Source organism: Oryza glaberrima, chromosome 5, assembly GCF_000147395.1.
Source record: "Oryza glaberrima chromosome 5, OglaRS2, whole genome shotgun sequence".
Lineage (NCBI taxonomy): Eukaryota > Viridiplantae > Streptophyta > Magnoliopsida > Poales > Poaceae > Oryza > Oryza glaberrima.
Window position 1 is genome coordinate 881,661 of NC_068330.1, and position 22,145 is coordinate 903,805.

Below are 22,145 nucleotides of genomic sequence, written 5' to 3' on the forward strand. Positions count from 1 at the left end.
TTTCATCGGTTTAATTAGGTTTTACATGCTAAGTATACTTTTGAGTAATTTTTACTGGTTAAAATTTACAAACTTTGACCTTTTAACTTTGTATAACATGCCTTAAAATAAACATGGAGAGTACTAATATACAGTACTACATCTGTATGGAATGTGAACATGCTTTCTATATATTAATATATAAACTGAAGATTTTTTTTATTTAAAAAAACAAACAGGTTTCAGCAGCTGGCTGGTGGCAGGCCGGCTGGGTAGCTAGATTAACTAGCTACAGTAGATAAAAGATAATATTATACTCCCTCCATCCTAAAATAAGTGCAGTTTTGCACTATTTACGTTCAATGTTTGACTGTTCGTCTTATTTGAAAATTTTTATGATTAGTATTTTTATTGCTATTAGATGATAAAACATGAATAGTACTCTATGTGTGACTAAATATCTTTAAATTTAGTCAAACGTTGTGCACGGATATCCACGGCTGCACTTATTTTGGGACGGAGGTAGTATGTATGTTGCAGCTTCAGCTTGCTACTGTGTGAAGCAAAGAGATACTACTCCTATAGCTAGGCTTTTGATTTGCAGTGCTATTAAGTGTACTTTGTTTGAGATCAAGCGTATGGAAGGAATGTTCTTAGCACGATATAGCAGCTGGATGGTCCTGCACCAACCTACTGTAACCAACAAAACACACACACACACACAACACAGTACACACTCTCTCTAGTCTGAATATTTCTCACTACTCCTATGTACTTGTCATATGGTGTCTGATGAGGTGATAATGTGCCTTAACTCTAGCCGTCCAGCTACCCTATTAATTTTAGGTTTGAATTTGTAATTTCACCACTGGTACACCCCTTATTTCTGCATGTTACAAATATATTGTGCCTGCTCAGAACTGCTTGCTACGGCCAGGGCTTCGATCTCTACTGTGACATCTAGTAGAGCTCTTTAATTTGTTGTAGGCAGCAGCTTTGAGTAGGCCCATTGTGTATCTGTATTGGCATGATCTATAGAATACAACTCTGTATAGTCGCTGATTTATTAGTATACAAATTTTTTGATTTTTAAAAATATTATTGTTATTTTTTGTTGGTACTCAATCAAAAATATTTAAACAAATTTGACACTTAAAATTTAAAAGTTTAACTAGGCATATTATTTATCTGGTATTAATTGTTGAGCACCGAGATACATATTTTATATATATATATATATATATATATATATATATATATATATATATATATATATATATATATATATATATATATATATATATATATGAAAATGGTTCTATACACCTGGGAGTATGTACACCTGCTCTTATCCACTGTTGATCTATGATTAGCTTCGATGGATCCTGATATCGGATTAACGAGCGGACCCGTTTAACTTTTTGACGAGAAAAAAATTACGTATCCCTTAATTTAGCCACGGAAACCGGAATGACCTGAGTACAATTCCTCGTTCCCACCAGTGCATCGGATCCGAAAATCAGGTCACTAGGAGAGACCGCGATATACCAGAACTCGGAGAAGGCGGCGGCGATTCATCGTCGATCCATGGCTGCGTTGCAGGTGACGGCGTGATCCCGGCGCGGCGGCCTGCACTCCCTAGTCGATCAATTAATTATTATTATTATTTTATATATATATATATATATATATATATATATATATATATAGATATATATATATATATATATATATATATATATATATATATATATATATATATATATATATATATATATATATATTTGGAAACCACAATTCCCACTCAAACTAGCTTGCAAAATATTATGCGTGCTACTCCCTCCATTTCACAATGTAAGACTTTCTAGCATTGTCTATATACATATAGATGTTAATGAATCTAAACACATATATATGTCTAGATTCATTAATATCTAAATGAATATGGGAAATACTAGAAAGTCTTACATTGTGAAACAGAGGAAGTAATAAATTAAGTCCACTGAAACATGAATATTTACACGAGTACGTTATTACATGTCAATTTAGAAAAAAAAATAGTAACATAACGTAAAGAGTACTAAACATACATAATCTATACTCCTTTTAAAAGGAATTACAGTTATATCACCATGCATCCTCAACGCTAACTCAGTGTTTTGGGTGTTACTTTTGTAATAATTGGCTGTAGCTCTGATGAGCAAAGGCCGGGATGTTTTATTCCATTATCTAAAAGAAACGCTAACTCCTTACTTTTTCTTGAGAGGAAAAATGGTTGGTGGGACTAGAGGGTCCAAATGTCAACTGCCGACACCAACTCTTACTTTAACTTATGTGTGAAGTAAAATTGATAGTTGACACTAGTGGAGAAACCATCTTTGGTCGGTCCGGCAAAATCCACAATAGTCCCGGATCCAAAAAGAACCGGGACTAAAGATTGTTTTTAATCCCGGTTATAAAAATTTTGATCATCTTGATAATACCAAACGGGACTAAAGTGGTGATCTTTAGTCCCGGTTATTAACACCAACCAGGACTAAAGATCCTCGGCCCCCGACATACATCTGACAAGGGATGAACCGGGACTAAAGATAACCGGGACTAAAGATGATCTTTAGTCCCGGTTTATCCCTTGTCAGATGTATGTCGGGGGCCGAGGATCTTTAGTCCTGGTTGGTGTTAATAACCGGGACTAAAGATCACCACTTTAGTCCCGGTTGGTATTATCAAGATGATCTTTAGTCCCGGTTGGTAATACGAACCGGGACTAAAATTAAACACGTAGTATATAATCCCTATCCCTTATCCTCTCATCCACAGTTACAGATCGAATCTCACCCCTCTCCTCAGATCTATCCTCTCTAACTCTCTTCCTCATCCCCTCTTCTCCAACTCCTCCCCTTCCTCCTCTCCTCCCCCTTCTCCCCTTCCTCCTCCCCTTCCCATCCGGCGGGCTGGCCGGCGGGGCCGCGCCTGGCGGTCGTGGCGACCGGCGGCGGCGGCGGCATTTTTTTTAATTTGTGATGATTCACTGAGATGTATTTGACTGAGAAGTTACAAATTTGTGATTCATTGTTTGGTTCTGTGATGTATTTGAGTAATTTTGTGTTTGGATCTGTAATGTATTTGAGTAATTTCTTAGGATATTGTGATGTATTTGATTTGTGTGTATAAGTAACTATGATTTGTGATGTGGATTTGGTGATGTGAATTTGGGATGTTAGTTTGATTTGGGGATTGATTTGGGGATTTGCCTACTTGATTCGGGAGAAAATAAAAAGAAAAAAAAGAAAAAGAGACCAGCTGTACTGCCCGCTATTGTCTCTTTAATCCCGGTTGGTAACACCAACCAGGACTAAAGATCCCCTCTCTTTAGTCCCGGTTGGTGGTACCAACCGGGACTAAAGATGTATCTTTAGTCCCGGTTATTTCAACCGGGACTAAAGATGTTTATCTTTAGTCCCCGATCTTTACTCCCGGTTGGAAAACCGGGATTAAAGGGGGTTCCCAACCGGGAGTAAAGATGGTTTCTCCACCAGTGTGAGGTTAAAGTAAGAGTTGGTCTCTATAACACTATATATACAATTTTACTAGCATATGGTCCACATGATAATTTTTAAATTGAAATCACGTTGCAAAACGCACAGGACAATATGCTAGTGTATATAGAGTTATAGAGACCGGCCATATGTGTGGAAGTTGTATAATTAATCGTGGAAGAGAATTATTTAAGATAAAAGGTTGTCAAGAAATTTTAAAATAACTTACATTTAGGAAAATAGTGATGGAAAGGGGTAAAACGACTTCCATTCTATTTGAAATCGATAAGAAAGGGGTGCAATTAAGCAGCAAATAAATTGATTAGATAGTTGGAGACTTAGGGACGTACTTCGCTATGTACATGTATAGTACTCCAATTAATTAACAAATCCTCCTGTTCCTCAGTAACTGCTAATAACTGATGCATGCATATCTAAGCTAGCTCGATCACAGTTAGCAAACGAAATTAATTGAATATCACTACAAGTTGGCAGCCACAAAACAAATGTTATAAATGACGAGCAGAAAGTACACCTGCACGCTACACGTTGTATACTGATCTCTCTAGCTATATGTACGTACTGCCATGCATTAAGGCAGCTAATAAGCTCTCTTTAAATTAATTGAGCTAAGCAGGAGTAGTAGCTCGAGATAAGCTAGCTGCATGCATGCATGTGATAATGACCATATCTTGCATGATCGATCATCTCTGCTCGAACATATACTCCCTCTCTTTCAAAATGTTTGACACCGTTGACTTTTTAAATATGTATTTGATCATTCATCTTATTTAAAAAATTTAAGTAATTATTTATTCTTTTCATATCATTTGATTCATTGTTAAATATACTTTTATGTACACATATAGTTTTACATATTTCACAAACTTTTTTAATAAGACGAACGGTTAAACATGTGCTAAAAAGTCAACGGTATCAAATATTTTAAAACGGAGGGAGTAATATTCTGGCTACATGAGATTCGATCTAGTCGTTGATTAATTAATCAACTGACTATATATAGCTTGCACGTACACTATACACACAAGCAGTGTACATATATATAAATACAGTACGTACAATGTCGGTATACCTTGGCGTATCTCAGTAATTAATTATGGAGTACGTACGATCTCAGTCACTAGCTAGTACTAGCAGTTATATACGAATGACACATGAATGGATACGCAGAGAGTACGTCAGGCCAATAATAACAATTTTCCAACGTACCTGACGCAAAGATCAATAACTAATTATGTGTGTGTATATGCCCTATGTATTGCAAGCGCGTCTGCAATATAATTAATGTCTTTACGAGAGTATATGCAATCCATATAGCTATCCGGCCAACAGAAATACAGATAAACAGTACCGGTACAGTAAATTAGTTGCAGTGCAAAATGGTCCTCTACTGTAGCACACAAATATATTGCATTACTGTTGCTACTGTGCTTATCTGCGTATAGGATCCGCGTATACCATACCTCCGTCACTAAATATTTGACACCGTTGATTTTATAAAACATGTTTGACCATTCGTCTTATTTAAAAAATTTAAGTAATTATTAATTATTTTCCTATCATTTGATTCATTGTTAAATATACTTTTATGTATATATATAGTTTTACATATTTCATAAAAGTTTTTGAATAAGATGAGCAGTCAAACATGTTTAAAAAAGTTAACAGCGTCAAATATTTAGAGACGAAGGGAATATTTCAGTGGGACAAATCCAACTAACACGCGCGTATGAAGTACTCATATACGACGATGCATATACTAGTATTTCTATACTCCCTCAGCTGCTGCTCAGGTTGTACCGAACAATTTAATTTTGTACTACAGAATAAAAATATTATTTTTTTCACGAACACGCAAAAGGATTGCACGTCAATATATTAGACGAAAAGAGTTTTCTTCATCCGATAAAGTGATTTGTAAGATTGTTCACAAAATGAACATATCTCTTATATAGTTTTATAAACTATGTAAATTTTGTGAAAATATTACTATCACTTTGTCGTATGAAGAAATGACCAAAATAGAAGTTATAGATCTCGATGAGTTATACAACTTTGTTGTTGATGACTTTTTCAGCTGAAATCAATTACTGCTTCAGAATATTATTTGAAGTTTTGAAATTTAAATTTTTAATTGATAAAATAAAGTCACATGAAAAAAATGGCCAAAATAATAGCAGTAAGAACACAATAATATGATAGAGCATGATTTTAGAAACATTTAGAAAAAAGAATCATCTAATAAGGAGACGATCCTCGACCCCCGGCGAGAGCTATACGTGAAGCATCGCATCCCAAATAAGGAGAAACTGGGAGATGACTGGGACAGTGAGGGCACCGCGGATGGCAGAGACCCATGAGTTGTTCGCCAGGCCATAAGCAAATAAAAAAAATATTATATCATTTGAGAAAAATGAAATAATATACTTAAGACTTTTGGACATTTGAAAAAAAAAGAAATATGTTTAAGATTTTTGGATAGAGTGAATCTATAAAAACAAATAAATGTTTAATTTCATTAAAATATAGATATAAGGTTAATTTGGCATGAGCTGAGACTAGATAATTAATTTGTCTTATGTTGTCTAGAAGGAATTAATTATTGTTAGCCAGTGATCTATAGTACTGTACATATATATGCGTACTGTGTTTTAAATTTCTACTACTACTAATATACTCCTTCTAGTTCCTAATTTGTTGACGTTTTAGACAGGATTACACATACCAACGAGTGATTAATTAGTGTGCCTATTTCCTGTTTTACCTCTAATAAATACGGTTTTGAGGCATACCAAATCATAACCTGCTCTTGGTTTGAGTGGCCATCTCATGTAAAAGTGAAGCTACCAGTCCTGAGTTTGATTCTTGGCGGCCACATTTTTTTGCATGGCACTGTGGACGCGTGATTGTTGGCATGCATGCACTTTTTTCAGGCGTTCACACGCGCAGTCGCCGGGAAAGATTTTTCACTCGCGCGCTGCTAACAAAAATTTTGCAAGGTGCGTTTGCCGCCAATAACTCAAATTTTGGCGCTGGTTTGCAGCAGAATCCTCTTTGCCATCTCCATCTATTTATGCTGTGCAATACTAGCTAGTTTGACGCTCCAACTCCCTACATACTCCATCTGTTTAACATGAACTTGAACATGGAGCCATGACCTGCTCCATGGCGAAAATGGCGAAAGTAGTACAAGGAGGCGAGTAGAAGGCAAAGAGCCAACAAGCAGGCATAGAAGAAGGAAATTACTCAGCGCGTGGGAGAGCAATGGTTGAACAGGAAACGAGAAGACAAAGCATGCATGACATTGGAAATAATGGGAGTAGTAATGGCCGGCTGCATGCATGCAGGGGGCAAGCAGGTCCAAGATGCACCAAAAAAGCTAAAACGTCAAGAAATATCACACGATGCTTCAAGAGCTAAAACGTCAACTAATTTCAAACTGGAGGGAGTACTAGTCCTAGTACTGTCTACAATTTGGATAACGCAATTAATAATGCAGCACGTATTTAGACATAGTTAATGGTAAGTAGACGCACGTTTATTGTCCAGTGTTCTTGCGTGGTGTGCTGACGTAGAGAGCTCAGTCATGGGCCTGGGCCCCACCTGGCCGACAATATGAACTGTGTATGGACGTTTCATCCACAGGAATAATTTACTTAGGGCATCAGCAATGTATATAGAAGATGTGGTCTTTATGGGTGGGCCCTGTGTCAGTAGTCTTTAGTTGTTTCTAGATGTCACAATGGTAAGACCTGGTTGCACCCTATAATGGGCCCCACTAGCAACCAACCGGACAGAGAGACAGTAGCAGGAGAGGAAAGAAGATATATTTTTTTATTCCTTGTGGGTGGTCCTTATGCATAAGGATAGCTCATCCTAAGAGCACCTATAAGGACTACTTCTACAATGTATAATGCCCACTCTAGAAGCTTAAGACCCCCTATATGGTATACATTGTGGATGCCCTTAGGTCCCTCATGAAATTTGAAAATATACTATTTATTTTTTTTGCTCTTAGAAATATTCAGGGTACAAATTATTCGCACAAATATATCGTTGATATTGTAGTCTCGAGACTGTGAGACTGAGCGGTCTTGCATACCCATCCAGCGAGACCGAGCAGCGGTCTCGCATTCTCAACCAGTGAGACCGACAGCCTTAATTACTGTTAATCATGATAATTAATCACTAATTATTATTAATTAATCGGTAGTCATTCAATTTCCAAAACGCTCTCGCACGCTCACCATGCGAGACCGCTCGGTCTCGCATCATTTGTGGGTGACACCGCTCGGTATCGCAACGTCATCGTGCGAGATCGCTTGTGTCATCTCAAATTTAATTTGGTCCCTTATCACCCTCCATGCCTCCATGGTAAGATGGGATCAGAGAGAAAGGAGAGAGATATATAGGTGGAGGGAGATAAGGGTCGCTGACATGTGGAACTCGCGTGGGTCTCATGTTGACTCAGCTTGTCATGTCAGCTAAACCACATAATATTGTCTACAATTTCTGGTGATTCAGTTTTATAAATTAAGGGACCCTTCATATAATTTCTGGTCAAAGACGAATTTCAGACTCGGCGATAAATTGAGGGACTAATGTGAACTTATTCCTCATCCACAAGCGAGGCCCAAAACTACGGCCCGCTTATTTTCGGCCCAATTCAGCCCAACCTTCCCACCCCGACGATTTGTTTGCTTGTTTGGCTGAATTAACTAATCGATTTTGCTGTACCAAACCAAGTGGAAGGAAATCCGGGAATCCCCTTCGCTCGCCTCTCTTCCGCGGCAATCCCGTTCGTGCAAGGGCGCTCGATCTCCTCCTCCTCCGCCGGATCTCCCACTAGGGTAAAGCTCTCTCCTCGATTTACTCTCCTATGCTTGATTCAGCCCGGTCCGAGGTCTTCCTCGCGATCGATTGCGTAGTGGTTTGCAGTAGTTGCTCGACTGTTTTCGAGTCACGCGGCCGTTTGGGGATTCCCCGGTTTTGTGGGTCGAATGGATGTGATGCGACCTGTGTTTCTGTGTGGATTTGTATTGGAAGAACAGATTGAGGAGGCTGATTCGTGTGGGCTGGTGTTTTTTTTTTTTTGGGGTGCCTCCCTTCGATATAGCCCAGGTTCTTTGCAATTGAGCTGATTTAGGCATTGTTAGTGCTAATGTGGTATGCTTGGTGTGAATTTAGGCCCTAGGGAGATCAGCAGTTGTGCTCGATTATTATTCCCTAGCTTTTCTTTGTTTCAGTATGTGCTTCTGTGTGGGTTGCTGTATTTTCAGATTACCGAGTTATTATGATCATGAACTTTGGAAATCAAATTATGCTTGCTTGACCAGTCAAGTAATGCTTGGAGATAATTTGAATCCAATTGCAAAGCAAGGGTCTTTTCATGCTTCAGTCTACCTACATGCCTTCATATATAGTGCTTTAAGTTTCAGTTTCAGTTCCAGTCTTTTAGTTAGTTAATGGGTGGTTGCGTGTTTCTGTTCAGTTTCAGTTCATTCAGTAGTATGGAAGAGTCTTCAGTCGTATAAGAGCGTGCTCAAACCAACTAGTAAAGTGTCGCATTGGAGCTTTGGTGTGTAAGCAATTAGTAGTATTTTGTCAGACTATATGCAATGAAAGGGGGGATTATCTGCTGTAGACCTGTAGTTTCTCAATCCGTATAGAAGTATAGGGGTATGCTCTTCTATTTCTCTGTTTATCTTGTTGCATGTCTGAAGTGTATATTGCAAACTATGAAAAATATCAACGTTTAAGCATGTTTATGTGACAGATGTTATGCATGTATAATTCAGTGGAGCCTCTCACTATTTTTTTCCGATGACGAAGCCTCTGTGTCTGAGTTATGCTTGCTTTGGCGTAGTAGACTTCTAAGTGTTCACGCTTGCTTCTTTCTTTACATCATGACTTTAGTCAACTGCAATGTGTGCTTTCCCTCCAAAAAGGAAATGTAGTTGGGATCAGGTGACTTTTTGCATGGTTTTTGTTTATTCTATCTGGATTTCCATGCCTGTGGATCAGTAAGCCAGTAATTATAGTGCTAAGTTCTTCTGTTTATATATGTCATTTCTTGTATACGGCTATAGTCAAGAGTCAAGACTTGTTATTGGCTTTGCAACTCAACGGGATAATCAGAGAAAGCAGTCGTGTAGCCTTGTCAATGCTTGAGCTGTATTGTTGTTTCTATGTGGCTATGAGCTTTTCAGGTTTTCATGTGTAATTCTGAGATCCTTGCTGCTGTTCAACTATTAAATTGCTAGTTGTTGCAAATCGTCAATTACGAGCAAAATAAGAAAGGGTTGGTTGTTTACACTTGTCATGCTAATTTATTCCGGGACTAATATAATTCAGTTCTCCCCATGTGATTCCCCAAAACAAACATCCCTGCATGTGCAATATATTTTACTTATCAATTTACTATTGGCATGTGCATACAACCTTCAAGTGCAGCTACAGGTTGGATGGACCCACCAGCTAGCTGGTTCATGGTTTCTGAGCATATGTTCACAATGTTCTCTTTATTTTTCTGCAGATTAGCTCCAATGGGTTTCCTGCAAAACACTTTCTCAGTGTGTGTCGGCATCGGGTGTGGTATCTACATTGCGCAGAACTATGACGTCCCAAACATGAAGAAACTTATGAGGGATTGGATGGGGAAAGCAAAGGAAGTTGAAGAGTCTTACAAGAAGCCTGGCGGTAGCAAAAACTGAAGGACTCCATCATGTTCAGTACAGCCGTCTAATCGTTTTTAGTTTGGGTTTACGCTAAGTAATGGAAAATCTTTCTACTCTATTATCCTTGCTCGTTCAAGATCACCAGTCGTGTACAGCAGGTTCGTTGAACATATACTTGGGTAAGGATTATTCAAGCAGTTGGACATGATCTACAAGTATGGATGTGCATGTTTAAAAATCTTACTACTAGTACAAGTGCCATGATTCAGGACTGTTTAAGGAGTCATTTTCTTTTCCTCGGCTTCATTAATCATTATCATTAATTTATGCTTATACCAAGATTTTGACGGATGCATTTTTTAGCTTTGTTTGACTTCTGGCCCTTTTTATCATAGTATTACTATTTGCATGTGCAATTTCCAGTTCCCATCTGAGGCTGGACCTCTGAAACCGGCCTCAATCACTGTCAGTGTCACTGGCTTTGGTTTGTTTTGTTGGATGTCCAAAGCTGAGAATAATTGAAAAAATATTGGTTGTGCAGGCTCCAATGCTAATGACCAATTACAAGCTTTTTTTTTCCCCTTGATAAGTAGTGTGTGATGAGAGATTTCATAGGACAAGTTTCTTCTCATCAATGGGTGAGCAATTGTCAACAAATAAAGGGCAGAAAAAGGAGGAGAGAAGGTGGAGTATGGAATCCATGGATTTGCTGTTTCTCTCACAATCTGTGTCTGAAATCCTGCAGCTCCTATCTCTCTTTCATCTTTCTTCTTTCTGCCTTTTTATCTTCAGCATAAGAGACCCATCAACCTTTGCATCGTGCGATCCATTACTGCATTACACGTCAGTCAGCACCGAGCAAAGCAAAGGATTCCAGCATCTGCTGAATTTTTCTCTCGTGCAAATACTTTGTAGAATAAGTTTATTTTTGTTTCTCTTGGTTATCTTAAAATAAGTTATAAAAGTAATTATTGTATCGGAGTTTATGAAAAATCAAAGATAAATGTGTTTTTAAAATGAGAATAATTACATTGGAATTTGATAAAGGAGGGTATTATAGTTTTTTGGGTTCTATATCAATATGTGTGAGACTTGTGAAAAATGAATTTATTTTGAGGAATTGAGGTTGAAGGGTAGTACAAGATCATTTTCATTTTTTTTTTCTCACATAGGGACGAGGAAATTCAGGACATGAGCAGACAGCATCCTTCAACTCTTCATCAACTGACGATATTAATTTTTTGAAATAAAAGATGGAAAAGAGAGGCGGGCACTGTAGTTCTTCATCAACTGACAAGATTAAAAAAAACACAAATACTGTAGTGCCACTGCAGCGTGGGCCCCACCATCCAGCGTGCCTTCCCCACGTAGCACCCAAACGCCACGCCGACGCCGCGAAGGAAGCAGGGAGAAACACCGCGAAAGCCGAAGAAGAAGGCGTAGTCGCCTCCCTCGCTCGCCGCCTCCCCCGCTTCCGCTCGCTCACCACCACCAACTCCTCGTCTTCATCAACGCGCTCGGTCGCCTCGCCTCGCTCTGAAACGCACGATGGCGAGCATGGCGGCGCTGCTGCAGCGTCTGCTGGTGGTGGTGAATCAGGTGGACCCGGGCGCGCCGGGGTTCTGGCGGGAGTTCTTGGTGGGCATGCTGAAGCCGGTGGCGGCGACGGCGGTGGTGGCGATGGCGGTGGCGCTGAGCTTCACGCAGCGGCTGGGGCTCGAGGGCGAGATGCTGTACGCCATGGCGCGGGCGTTCCTCCAGCTCTCCGTCATCGGCTTCGTCCTCCAGTTCATCTTCACCCAGAAGAGCGCCGCCTGGATCCTCCTCGCCTACCTCTTCATGGTCACCATCGCCGGCTACACCGCGGGGCAGCGCGCCCGCCACGTCCCGCGGGGGAAGCACATCGCCGCCGTCTCCATCCTCGCCGGCACCTCCGTCACCATGGCCCTCCTCGTGGCGCTCCGGGTGTTCCCGTTCACGCCGCGGTACATCATCCCGGTGGCCGGGATGATGGTCGGGAACGCGATGACGGTGACCGGGGTGACGATGAAGAAGCTGAGGGAGGACGTGGGGATGCAGCGAGGGGTGGTGGAGACGGCGCTGGCGCTGGGCGCGACGCCGCGGCAGGCGACGGCGCGGCAGGTGAGGAGGTCGCTGGTGATCGCGCTGTCGCCGGTGATCGACAACGCCAAGACGGTGGGGCTGATCGCGCTGCCGGGCGCCATGACCGGCCTCATCATGGGCGGCGCGTCGCCGCTGGAGGCCATCCAGCTGCAGATCGTGGTGATGAACATGCTCATGGGCGCTTCCACCGTCAGCAGCATCCTCTCCACCTACCTCTGCTGGCCGGCCTTCTTCACCGGCGCCTTCCAGCTCAACGACGCCGTCTTCGCCGCCGACTAATCTTCCCTCTTCCACAACACCTTGCATTTTGATTCATTATGGATTACTGCTTAGTGATTAGTAGTAGTAGTAGTAATTAGTTGTTGAGTACTTACTTAGTAGGACAAGAGAGAAAGTAAGAGTGTGTATGTCTTGAGGTTAATTTCTTCTTCCATAATAAATCATGTGTTGATGACTTGATTCTGTCTCTAATTTGGGCTGGGATTAGCAGATCTCCATCACATATGGTTTCAGTTGTAGGACTTCTTTTATGATCTTCAAGGTATAGCAACAGGTACCGAAGTTATCCTCAAAAATACAAATTAGTGGAGCATTTTGATTAATTACTACTCCCTCCGTCCTAAAATATAGCAATTTTTAGTTATAAATTTGGACAGATTTATACTAAAAATTACTATATTTTGGGACGGAGAGAGTACTTAGTACTAAGTAGTAAATCAATTAGTGGAGTAGTTAGTAGGATAAAAGAGAAACTAGAGTGTATGTCTTGAGGTTAATTTTCTCCATAATAAATTCTCTGATTTGATTTGGGTTGGGATTAGCATATCTTGGACAGACTTTCAGCTGATCCCAAAAGGCTGATCTGATCTCCATCACACAGGTTTCAGTTGTAGGAGTTTGTTATGGTCTTCGAGATGGAGCAGCAACATGTATCAAATAAGATGGAAACATATTATATGTACACGAGCTTTCCGTATAACTAGCAAATATCATAGAAAATTTTTAAGAAAAAATTAGACGCGAGCTTCAATACCAACACAAAAGATAACTACAGTGAAGTCCTGCCTAATCGACAACTTAACACTGAAGATCAAACTATTGAAAAATAACAACAGACTAAGCAGGGAATCAACCAACTCCTGTTCTCGTCGGTTTTAGTCTTGCCACCATCTCTTTCATCCTTTGAGTCAGCACCATCAGCGTGCTCTCCTCATCAGAGCGAAGCAGCTTCTTCCACTGCAGCAACATAGAAATGATTTGGAAAGGCAGAGTATAACATAAAACCAACGCATTCATAAAGACTATGTTATCTCTAGTAAGCCACAATCACCAGCAAACGGCAGCCAGCACTGTAAGCTTGATTCTTTCCTTGATGGGATTAGTTCTGATATTGCACAGGAGAAAAAAAATCATCTAAATTTCTAGGAGTATTTGCCCAACCCAAAACATCTCTAGACCAACACCAAACAAAACTTGCCATAGGACATCTAAACACTATATGGTTAGTAGTTTTAGTTTCTCCACATAGGAGACGGTAAACATCACCCCTCCCAACCTTTCTTTTTTAGCTGCTCAGTTGACTGAATTCGATCTCTATGTGCAAAAAGGCTTATAGCTTAGTGTTGTAGTGACCTAAGTAGCATTTTAAGGTTTTGGGTTCAAATCTTCGTAGGAGCGAATTTTTAGATTGAGTTATTTGCGGGGCTAAGTTTCTAATTTAAATGGCTGCATATATTCGCTTAGATTGGGTTATTTGCGAGGCTAAGTTCCCAATTTAAATGGCTGCATATATTTGCTTGGATTTGGATGTAGAGACCAGGTAAAAAAATTTACCCTTCTCTAGATGTAGAGGCCGGGTAAAGAAAAACCCTCTCTAAAAAAAAAAGGTGGACTTCCAGATCTTTTGCATGTTATTATCCACTACCCCTCTAAAGGTCATTGTACTATACATAGAGCTAGTATATCTCTTATTTGCTGTTAATCCCCATATCAACTTATCTTGGTTTCTACTCAGCTCAGTGTTCTCTATTACAATTTTATCTCAGTTCATTCCTCTGTCTCAGTTGGGCCAAAAGTCTCCTGAATGTTAAACACCCATAACCTCTTATGATCACCTCTCTCACCAGGATTTCTTTTTGGTTGCTCATCTCAAATATGTTGTAGAATTTCACTTTCAGTGGGCATGTCCAAATTATGAAACTCCCAAGTTATAATTGCTGGCACATTTTCTTATCTTTCATATTGTAATTTAGCAGAAATGCTATATGCTTCAATCTCATTCATGTTCATGGACGTTGTCCTACATAAACCAGAAACTATTGTAAATACAAAATTAGGAAATATCGGCATAAGGAAGAGCATGAGCTGGTGGAACCCAGATAAAAACAAATTTTCTCTGATAGGGTTTTTCGTCGGGATGACCGAAGGAGGTCATCCAATATAATTTAGATAGGAAGAAAATGTTACAAGAAAGTTTTTCATCAATAGCTGATTTTCGAAGTGTCAAGGAAAGATGTGCACCATAGCATACGCCCAAAACCATGTGCAAACCGCCCAAACACAAGCTACAGAAAGGGAAAGCGAGCACCGAACCAGCCGTCGCTATGCGAAACCGGTCGCCACCGGGCCTACAACATCACCACGGAGCGAAGACTCTAAAAAACGACACCCCCAAGAAGATCATGACGCTGAAAGACACCGTCGTCGTCCATCCAAAGAACTGGACAAGACTTTCACCCAGAGTTTCTTGCCGAGGAAGGAGGGGGTACCTCAACAGTGCCCTCAGGAGGGTTACCACGCCCGAAACAGTAGCCACTGTTGGCCCAATGAAACATTGGGCTAAGCTTTCGCTTGGAACCCTCACAACCCTACCGCCGTGGTATGTCTCCCAATCCAAAACCACCATCCGAACACCAGAGGCCAGGCGGCACATGGCCTCCGCCACACCTGACCGATGCCTCTCCGCTGGTAAGCTTCCAGACATGCCAACGGCAGGACTGCCTTGAGTATCACTATCAGTACAGTAAACACAGGGTATAAACACTCATAAGCACTTAATTAGTAATTAGCATACCACATATATATATTGTCATCACTCAGACACACAAGCAGAGTAAATGAAATCAAAGTATGGAGAAAAGCTTCTCCAAACCACACTTCACCTCTAGAAATTAAAACCTATCCACATATTTGAGTTTAGCATGATCAAACTATATATATATGTCGCCAAGCCAACATCTATAACTCTCACTTATTGAGCAGGCATGGTGAGAAGCTGAGAGCAGTATTAATGGTGGCCATGGTGGCCACCATGATGACCGCCGTGGTGACCGCCATAGAAGCCGCCGTGGTGGCCGTCGTGTCCGTGATGACCGCCATAGAAGCCGCCATGGTGGTCGTCGTGTCCGTGATGGCCTCCATAGTATTCGCCGTGATGGCCGCCGTGGCCATGGTGATCGCCGCCAAAGAAGCCGCCACCGCCATGGTGACCGCCGTAACCGTAACCGTAGCCTCCATGGCCGCCATGGGAAGAAAGCTTGTGTGCACCGTATGCCGCGGCGGCGACGGCTGCACCCGCTCCAAGCATCGGAGCCATGTGCCCTCCTCCACCATGGCTACCTCCATAACCTGAAAAAAAAAAACAACAACAACCATGAAATCCTTGGCGATGAATTCGTCACGACGATCGAACAGAATCTCTTTTGAAAGATGAAACGTAAGAACAGAACAAGATCTGCAGCACAGAATCGAACAGAAAGCTAGAATCAGTCGACGATCGAGTACATACCCTGGTATGGCGCAGCATAGCCAGCCGGAGGAGGATATGCGGTGGGCGGCGGAGGGTAGTAGCCCTGCTGAGGAGGGTACGGATAGGCATGGCCGCCGCCGGCGACGCCGTGCATGAGGTTGGAGACGAGCCCCTTGTCCTTTTCCATTGTCGTACGTGGTCTGATCGAGAAAGAAACTAGAGCTTTGTCGCGGGAAGTTAGAGGAGAAATCGAAGTGATCGAGCTGAGGAAGATGAAGAAGATGTGTTCGCGTGTGTGGGGTATATATAGCGAACGCGATGGCGGTGGCGCGTGGAGGGCGTCGGGGAGGATCGATCGGAGAAGGTGATGGAGGGAGATGGCGACGCGGCTAAGCAAGGCGACGCGATGGATGGAGGATTAGCAACCTGATTATTACCCGGAATGGTGGGCGGGATGAAGCGTGTCATTTGGCCGTGTGCTCCACGTCACTGCCATGTGGGCCATAGGCGACCGGACCGCGTCGTCCATGTGGTAGGGGAGGAATGCATTTAACCTTTTTTTTTCTTTTAAAGACACACTTTATTACACGTAAGTATTTCTAGAATGTAAGTAGACATATTTTACCCCCTACCTTCAAATACAAAACGAGATTGATAAAAGAGTAAAATGCACCAGCGATTCTTAAACTTATCAGGAGGTTTTACTTAGATTCACGAACTTGCAAAGCGCACATCGAGGTCTTTAAACTTAGTTTATTGTATGTATCATCCCGGTCCAAAGCCGCGTTTGACCGTGGTCTTGCCTAAGTGGCATGCCACGTGGATGATGACATGGAATTTTTTTCTCCCTTCTTCCTTCTTTTTTCTCTTTCTTCCTTCTTTTTTCTCGGTGGTAAGAGGCGGCACGAGGGGAGGGGCCGTCGCGGTGGTGCTTGGCGAGGCGCCGGCCAACCGGCACGGTGGAGGGAGGGCGGCGAGCGCGCGGGGCGGCGTTGATGGGGGGAGGACAGCGGCGGCGATGCTGAACCACCGCACGCCATGAGCGCCGCCACTGCGGTGGTTTCGCCGAGCAGCCGTGCCAGAGGCAAGTGCGCGACGGGAGGGAGGACAGCGGCGCTGACGGGAGGGAGGGGACGGCGGTGACTTGGGGAGGAGGACGGCGGCACTGATGGGAGGGAGGGGGACGGCGGCGACTGGGGGAGGAGGACGGTCGCGCCGACACGCTAGTGCATTTTACTCTTGATAAAATCATCATAATTAACTTACTATTGATAGGCATGCCACCTACTTCTACTATTATAAAAATTGAAGATTTTTTTGCCGGTATTTTGGTACGTCATCTGTGTTTGAGTCGGTTTTTAAATTTATTCGTTTTTAGAAATACAAATCCTTCTTTAAGTTGGATTTTAAGCTAACTTGCTTTTAGAAATACAAAAGAAGTTGTATAAAAAATCTCTTTAAAAAAACTCGCATGCTAATTTGGGATGAAATAATGATTCCTAATTACAACTTATGATTTTCTAAAAAAATATCCAAGCGAATCCTACAGTGAATTTACTCTAGCTAAACCATATAACAACAATAAAATTAAAATAGTATTTACCTGTTGCAACGCACGGGTATATTTTTTAGTCACTAAAAGAATACGGTGGTGTTTGAATCTCTTGACGATGAAGATGAAGATAAAGATTAAGTGTTCCACGTAAAACAAGGTGGTAATAACATGTGATTAATTAAAGTTTTAATTATTACAAACTTCAAAAATGGATTAATCTGATATTTTAGAATAACTTTCATATAGAAATTTTTCGCACGAAACATATCGTTTAGCAGTTTGAAAAGCGTGCCACAATAATCCAAAATTTTATCCTCTCCTATTAGGAGAAACTAACAGGGCCTTAGTGGTAAACAAGAATATCCGTATCGAGTCTCATACTCGAATCCAAAGTGAATGGGTTCTAACCTAACTATATAGTGCCAATAATACATTCAGTTAATCTCGTAACATCATCTCGTAAAGTGGAAAAATTCTTTTCCACTCACACTTGTTGCGGTAAAAAGTTAATTATTCCAATTTTCGGTATAGTCTAAATTATAGTTACTGATGTCTCATTCTTGGTCGTGGACATTGTCCAATATGGAGTCTTGAGAATATGTCCCTTATTTTTATAAATAAACGACAAAACATAAACATAGTTACAGGGGAGAGTGCTAGATGGTCGAAACCACTCTATTTGATTATCAAAATAAGTTCCATTTGAAAGATATCAAATTCATGGACAATGAATCGAATCCATTCTACTGTTTTTGATTTTCATAAGTGGGCAATAATGAGATGCACTTGATAGTGTAGTGGCAAGGGTGCACGGTTTCAACCCCGAGATCCCGTATTTAATCTCTAACACGCTCACAATTACTTCTTAGAAAAATGTTTGGAGGAACATCCTCCCTCCAAATATCTTTTTTTAATATAAATGTGTAATAGTACTATACATTTAATATCGGTTGCTACATATTTATTATTTGATTACGGGTGTGTAATATTATAGCCTTAGAGCATGCTCGGCTACACTATATAGCGTTGCATAACATTTATAATATTATAGCCTTAGTGCATATATGCTCGCAGCACTATGTAGCTTCCTATTTCCTACGTTGTTTTTCTCAAAGTCACAAGAACCCATGTAAATTATCTAATTATAACTAATTTATATCATTTTAATTTTAATTAATATATCAGTTAACAATTAAATAATTAGTATGCATAGGATCAGGGTAAATTTTGTTCTGTTTCATCACCGACGCAACTGTTGTATACTGCCTGGGCGCAGGTGCAGCGCTGTACAGTGCACGGTATAGAAGCGTGGAGTAAGTAAATAATTCATTTCATATATAATAGCCAACTGTTGTATGCTGCTTGGGCGTAGGCGTGGCGCTGTACAGTGCACGGTGCTTTGCTAGAATTTTATTTGAAACGTGAAATAAATCATTTATTTTAATAATAGAGTAAAATAAGCTGATAAAAAGAACCGATAGTCCCACAAAAGAAAGTTTTGCTAGTCATCTCACCTAATCTACCTTAGATTTGACAGATTTTCGCTATCCTCCCACAAACGCGATAATATTGTAGCACTTCTTTAGATTTTGTAAAAGTAAATCCGGTATGATTTCAACTATTTCAATTTTCACCGGCCATTGATAATAAAATGGGAAAATATTTTGATTTCACGAGAGGATGTCTCTTGTTTGTTTAAAAATCATCTAAATAGTTATGAAAAATTTTAAAAAATTTTGAAAACACTAGTACAATATATTTATGTAACTTCACAAAATGTTAGGTCCAAACTCAACTCACACATTGAGATATAAAAAAGAAAAAAAATCAGCTTATGAATAGTGATGTACTGTTTACATCTGAATTTATCTTTTTATTTTTCGATGTGTAGACCGAGTTTGAACTTAATTTTTGGTGTACTCTACAATATCAATTTTTTTAAAATTATTTTACAACTATTTATATCAAATCTGGAAGAAAAAGGTACACAAGGAACATTCCTTCAAGAAATTAGAACCCACTCTCCGATAAAAAACGTGGGAGTATCAGCGCAGTAAAAACAGGGATCAAACACTGATTGACAGTCGGTTACTAATCATCAAACCATATTATCACTCATATCAGTGTCTCAGATACAATCTAGAGTAGCAAACTAAGTAGAAAAAACTATATACACATATCGAGTTTATAGTAGTATAATCAAACCAACTCATGATCATCTTATCACTCGCGCTGATTGAACACGCCGTGCAACACGATATGGTGATCACCATCAATGGTGGCCATGGTGTCCGTGGTGGCCATGGTGGCCACCGAAGCCGTGGTGACCGCCAAACAAGCCGCCATGGTGGCCGTGGTGGCCGCCGAAGAGGCCGCCGCCGTGGTGTCCGTGATGGCCTCCAAACAAGCCGCCGTGGTGGCCATGGTGACCGCCGAAGAGGCCGCCGTGGTGGCCACCGTAGCCGTAGCCTCCATGGCCATGACCGTGGGAAAGCTTGTGCGCGCCGTACGCCGCTGCGGCAGCGGCTGCACCTGCAGCTAGCATCCCCATGTTTCCTCCGCCATGGTTACCTGCAAAACCAATCAGGGAGTCCTCAAAACGATTAAAATTGTACGAACAGAATTCCACCGTTCTTTGTCTGAATCACCAAAAACAGAGGATTCAAACTGTGTGTTTTTCACGCTAAAATTGAAAGTTTGATTGAAATTGGAATGATATGATGAAAAAGTTAAAAGTTTGAAGAAAAAGTTAGGAACTAAATCAGGCCAAAGAAAGGTAACAAAGGTTTGCAAATTATGGCAGCTAAGGTGGTGTTTGGATAAGAGACTAAATTTTAGTCCCTGTTACATCGGATGTTTGAATACTAATTAGAAATATTAACATAGACTAACAATAAAACTAAGCATAATTGAGAGCTAATTTGCAAGATAAATTTTTAAGCCTACTTAATCTATAATTAGCACATGTTTACTGTAGCATCATATAGGCTAATCATAGATTAATTAGGCTAAATAGATTCGTCTCTTAAATTGGTTAAGGGTTATGAAATGTTTTTTTATTATCAGTTTATGTTTAATATTTCTAATTAGTGTTAAACATTTGATGTAATAGATGTAACAGGGAATAAGATCAAAAAAGGGTCTAAATTGGGGATAGATCCTATCAATGCAAAATCTATGAAATAGAAACAGCAAATTGATCCAACCTAATACTACTACCGATCAATTCGACGAATCGAGCCGAACAGGAACAAAATCACAATTCCAATTAAGCGACTATATATAATCATCACAAGTTCACAACAGAATCGAACAGGAACAAGAACGAGACGCGTACCGTGTTGGAATGGCGCGGACGAGCCGGGGTAACCTGCAGGAGGGTAGCCATAGCCGCCGCCGTACCCCGCCTGAGGAGGAGGAGGAGGATACGCGGTGGGCGGCGGCGGGTAGTACCCCTGCTGAGGAGGGTACGGATAGCCATGGCCGCCGCCGCCGCCGGCGACGCCGTGCATCAGGTTGGAGAAGAGCCCCCTGTCTTGCTGCTCATCCTTGCTCCCTCCCATCGTCGTCTGATCAAGAAATCAAAGAAACTAGAGATCTTGTGGTGGAAAATCAGAGGAGAAGACTGATTCGTCGAGGAATTGGAGGAGATTATTAGGAGGAGGAGGACGCGTGTGGGATTTATATTTGTGGGCGGCGTCGAGGAGGATCGATCGGAGAAGGTGATGATGATCAAGCAGAGCAGCGCGACGCGGCTAAGCAAGCTGACGTGTAATTAGTGGATCGGTTGGAGTTGCTGATTAGAATAGTAAAAGCTAAATTGCGACCTGTTGTTCTTCACGTGTACTATATATATAGCCGTAGTGACGTGCTGATTTTTGACTTGGTGGTGTTTATGTATGGAAGGAGATGTTTATTGGAGAAGGAGACTTGCACTGGTTGTTCTAATTTTTCATTTATGGCATGTTTACTTTGTTGCTAAAATAAATCTTACCAATCTGTTGTAAAGCAGAAAGATCATAAGGTTATTAGTGTGAAAGTGCTATTTGGTTTTCGAACTTTATCAGATTTTGGTAAAGGTCATAATGGTGAGGGCCTATTTGGTTTGTTTGGCTTATGGAAAGAAATTAGTAAGGTTTATTTTGGCGATAAACAAAGCATGCTTTTTATGTTTCTTATTTAATTGTGAGAATCTTGAACTCTGCCGTGTAAAATCATAGCCTTTGCTTTTGCTTATCTTATCATAGTGGGGGAATTAGATGCGCCGGAAATCTGTGTGTCGTTGTCGGTAAGTTTTGAGCAGAAACGGCGGAGTAGTACGTTTAATCACAAAAAGAATGTTCCTTTCTAATTTGTGCAGTCAAAATAGCTTAATCTTTGATCAAAATTATTGTTGTAACATTGTCCCTTTAGAATGACATGGCTAATCTTTTTTTTTAAACAAAACCTTTTCTTGATTTTATGCTTATGTAAATGTATAGTTTTAATTGACTCAAGAAATT

At 40.8% G+C, this 22,145-nt stretch overlaps 3 protein-coding genes across 3 annotated transcripts; 1 reads left to right on the forward strand and 2 right to left on the reverse strand.

Moving 5' to 3' along the window:
• The first annotated feature begins 11,649 nt into the window (after positions 1-11,649).
• On the forward strand, positions 11,650-12,798 carry LOC127775161 (UPF0014 membrane protein STAR2). Its single transcript, XM_052301483.1, has one exon. It carries the CDS (start codon positions 11,765-11,767, stop codon positions 12,617-12,619), a length of 855 nt encoding a protein of 284 aa, XP_052157443.1. The 5' UTR covers positions 11,650-11,764; the 3' UTR covers positions 12,620-12,798.
• A 2,590-nt stretch (positions 12,799-15,388) lies between these two features.
• Positions 15,389-16,367, reverse strand: LOC127772737 (uncharacterized). The gene is made up of 2 exons (XM_052298696.1): positions 16,128-16,367; positions 15,389-15,967 (listed from the first exon to the last, which is right to left on the reverse strand). The coding sequence occupies exons 1-2, from the start codon at positions 16,215-16,217 to the stop codon at positions 15,587-15,589; spliced, it is 471 nt and encodes a 156-aa protein (XP_052154656.1). The 5' UTR covers positions 16,218-16,367; the 3' UTR covers positions 15,389-15,586.
• A 3,364-nt stretch (positions 16,368-19,731) lies between these two features.
• LOC127772736 (uncharacterized) lies at positions 19,732-21,469 on the reverse strand. The gene is made up of 2 exons (XM_052298695.1): positions 20,981-21,469; positions 19,732-20,214 (listed from the first exon to the last, which is right to left on the reverse strand). The coding sequence occupies exons 1-2, from the start codon at positions 21,204-21,206 to the stop codon at positions 19,916-19,918; spliced, it is 525 nt and encodes a 174-aa protein (XP_052154655.1). The 5' UTR covers positions 21,207-21,469; the 3' UTR covers positions 19,732-19,915.
• Between the last annotated feature and the right edge of the window lie 676 nt (positions 21,470-22,145).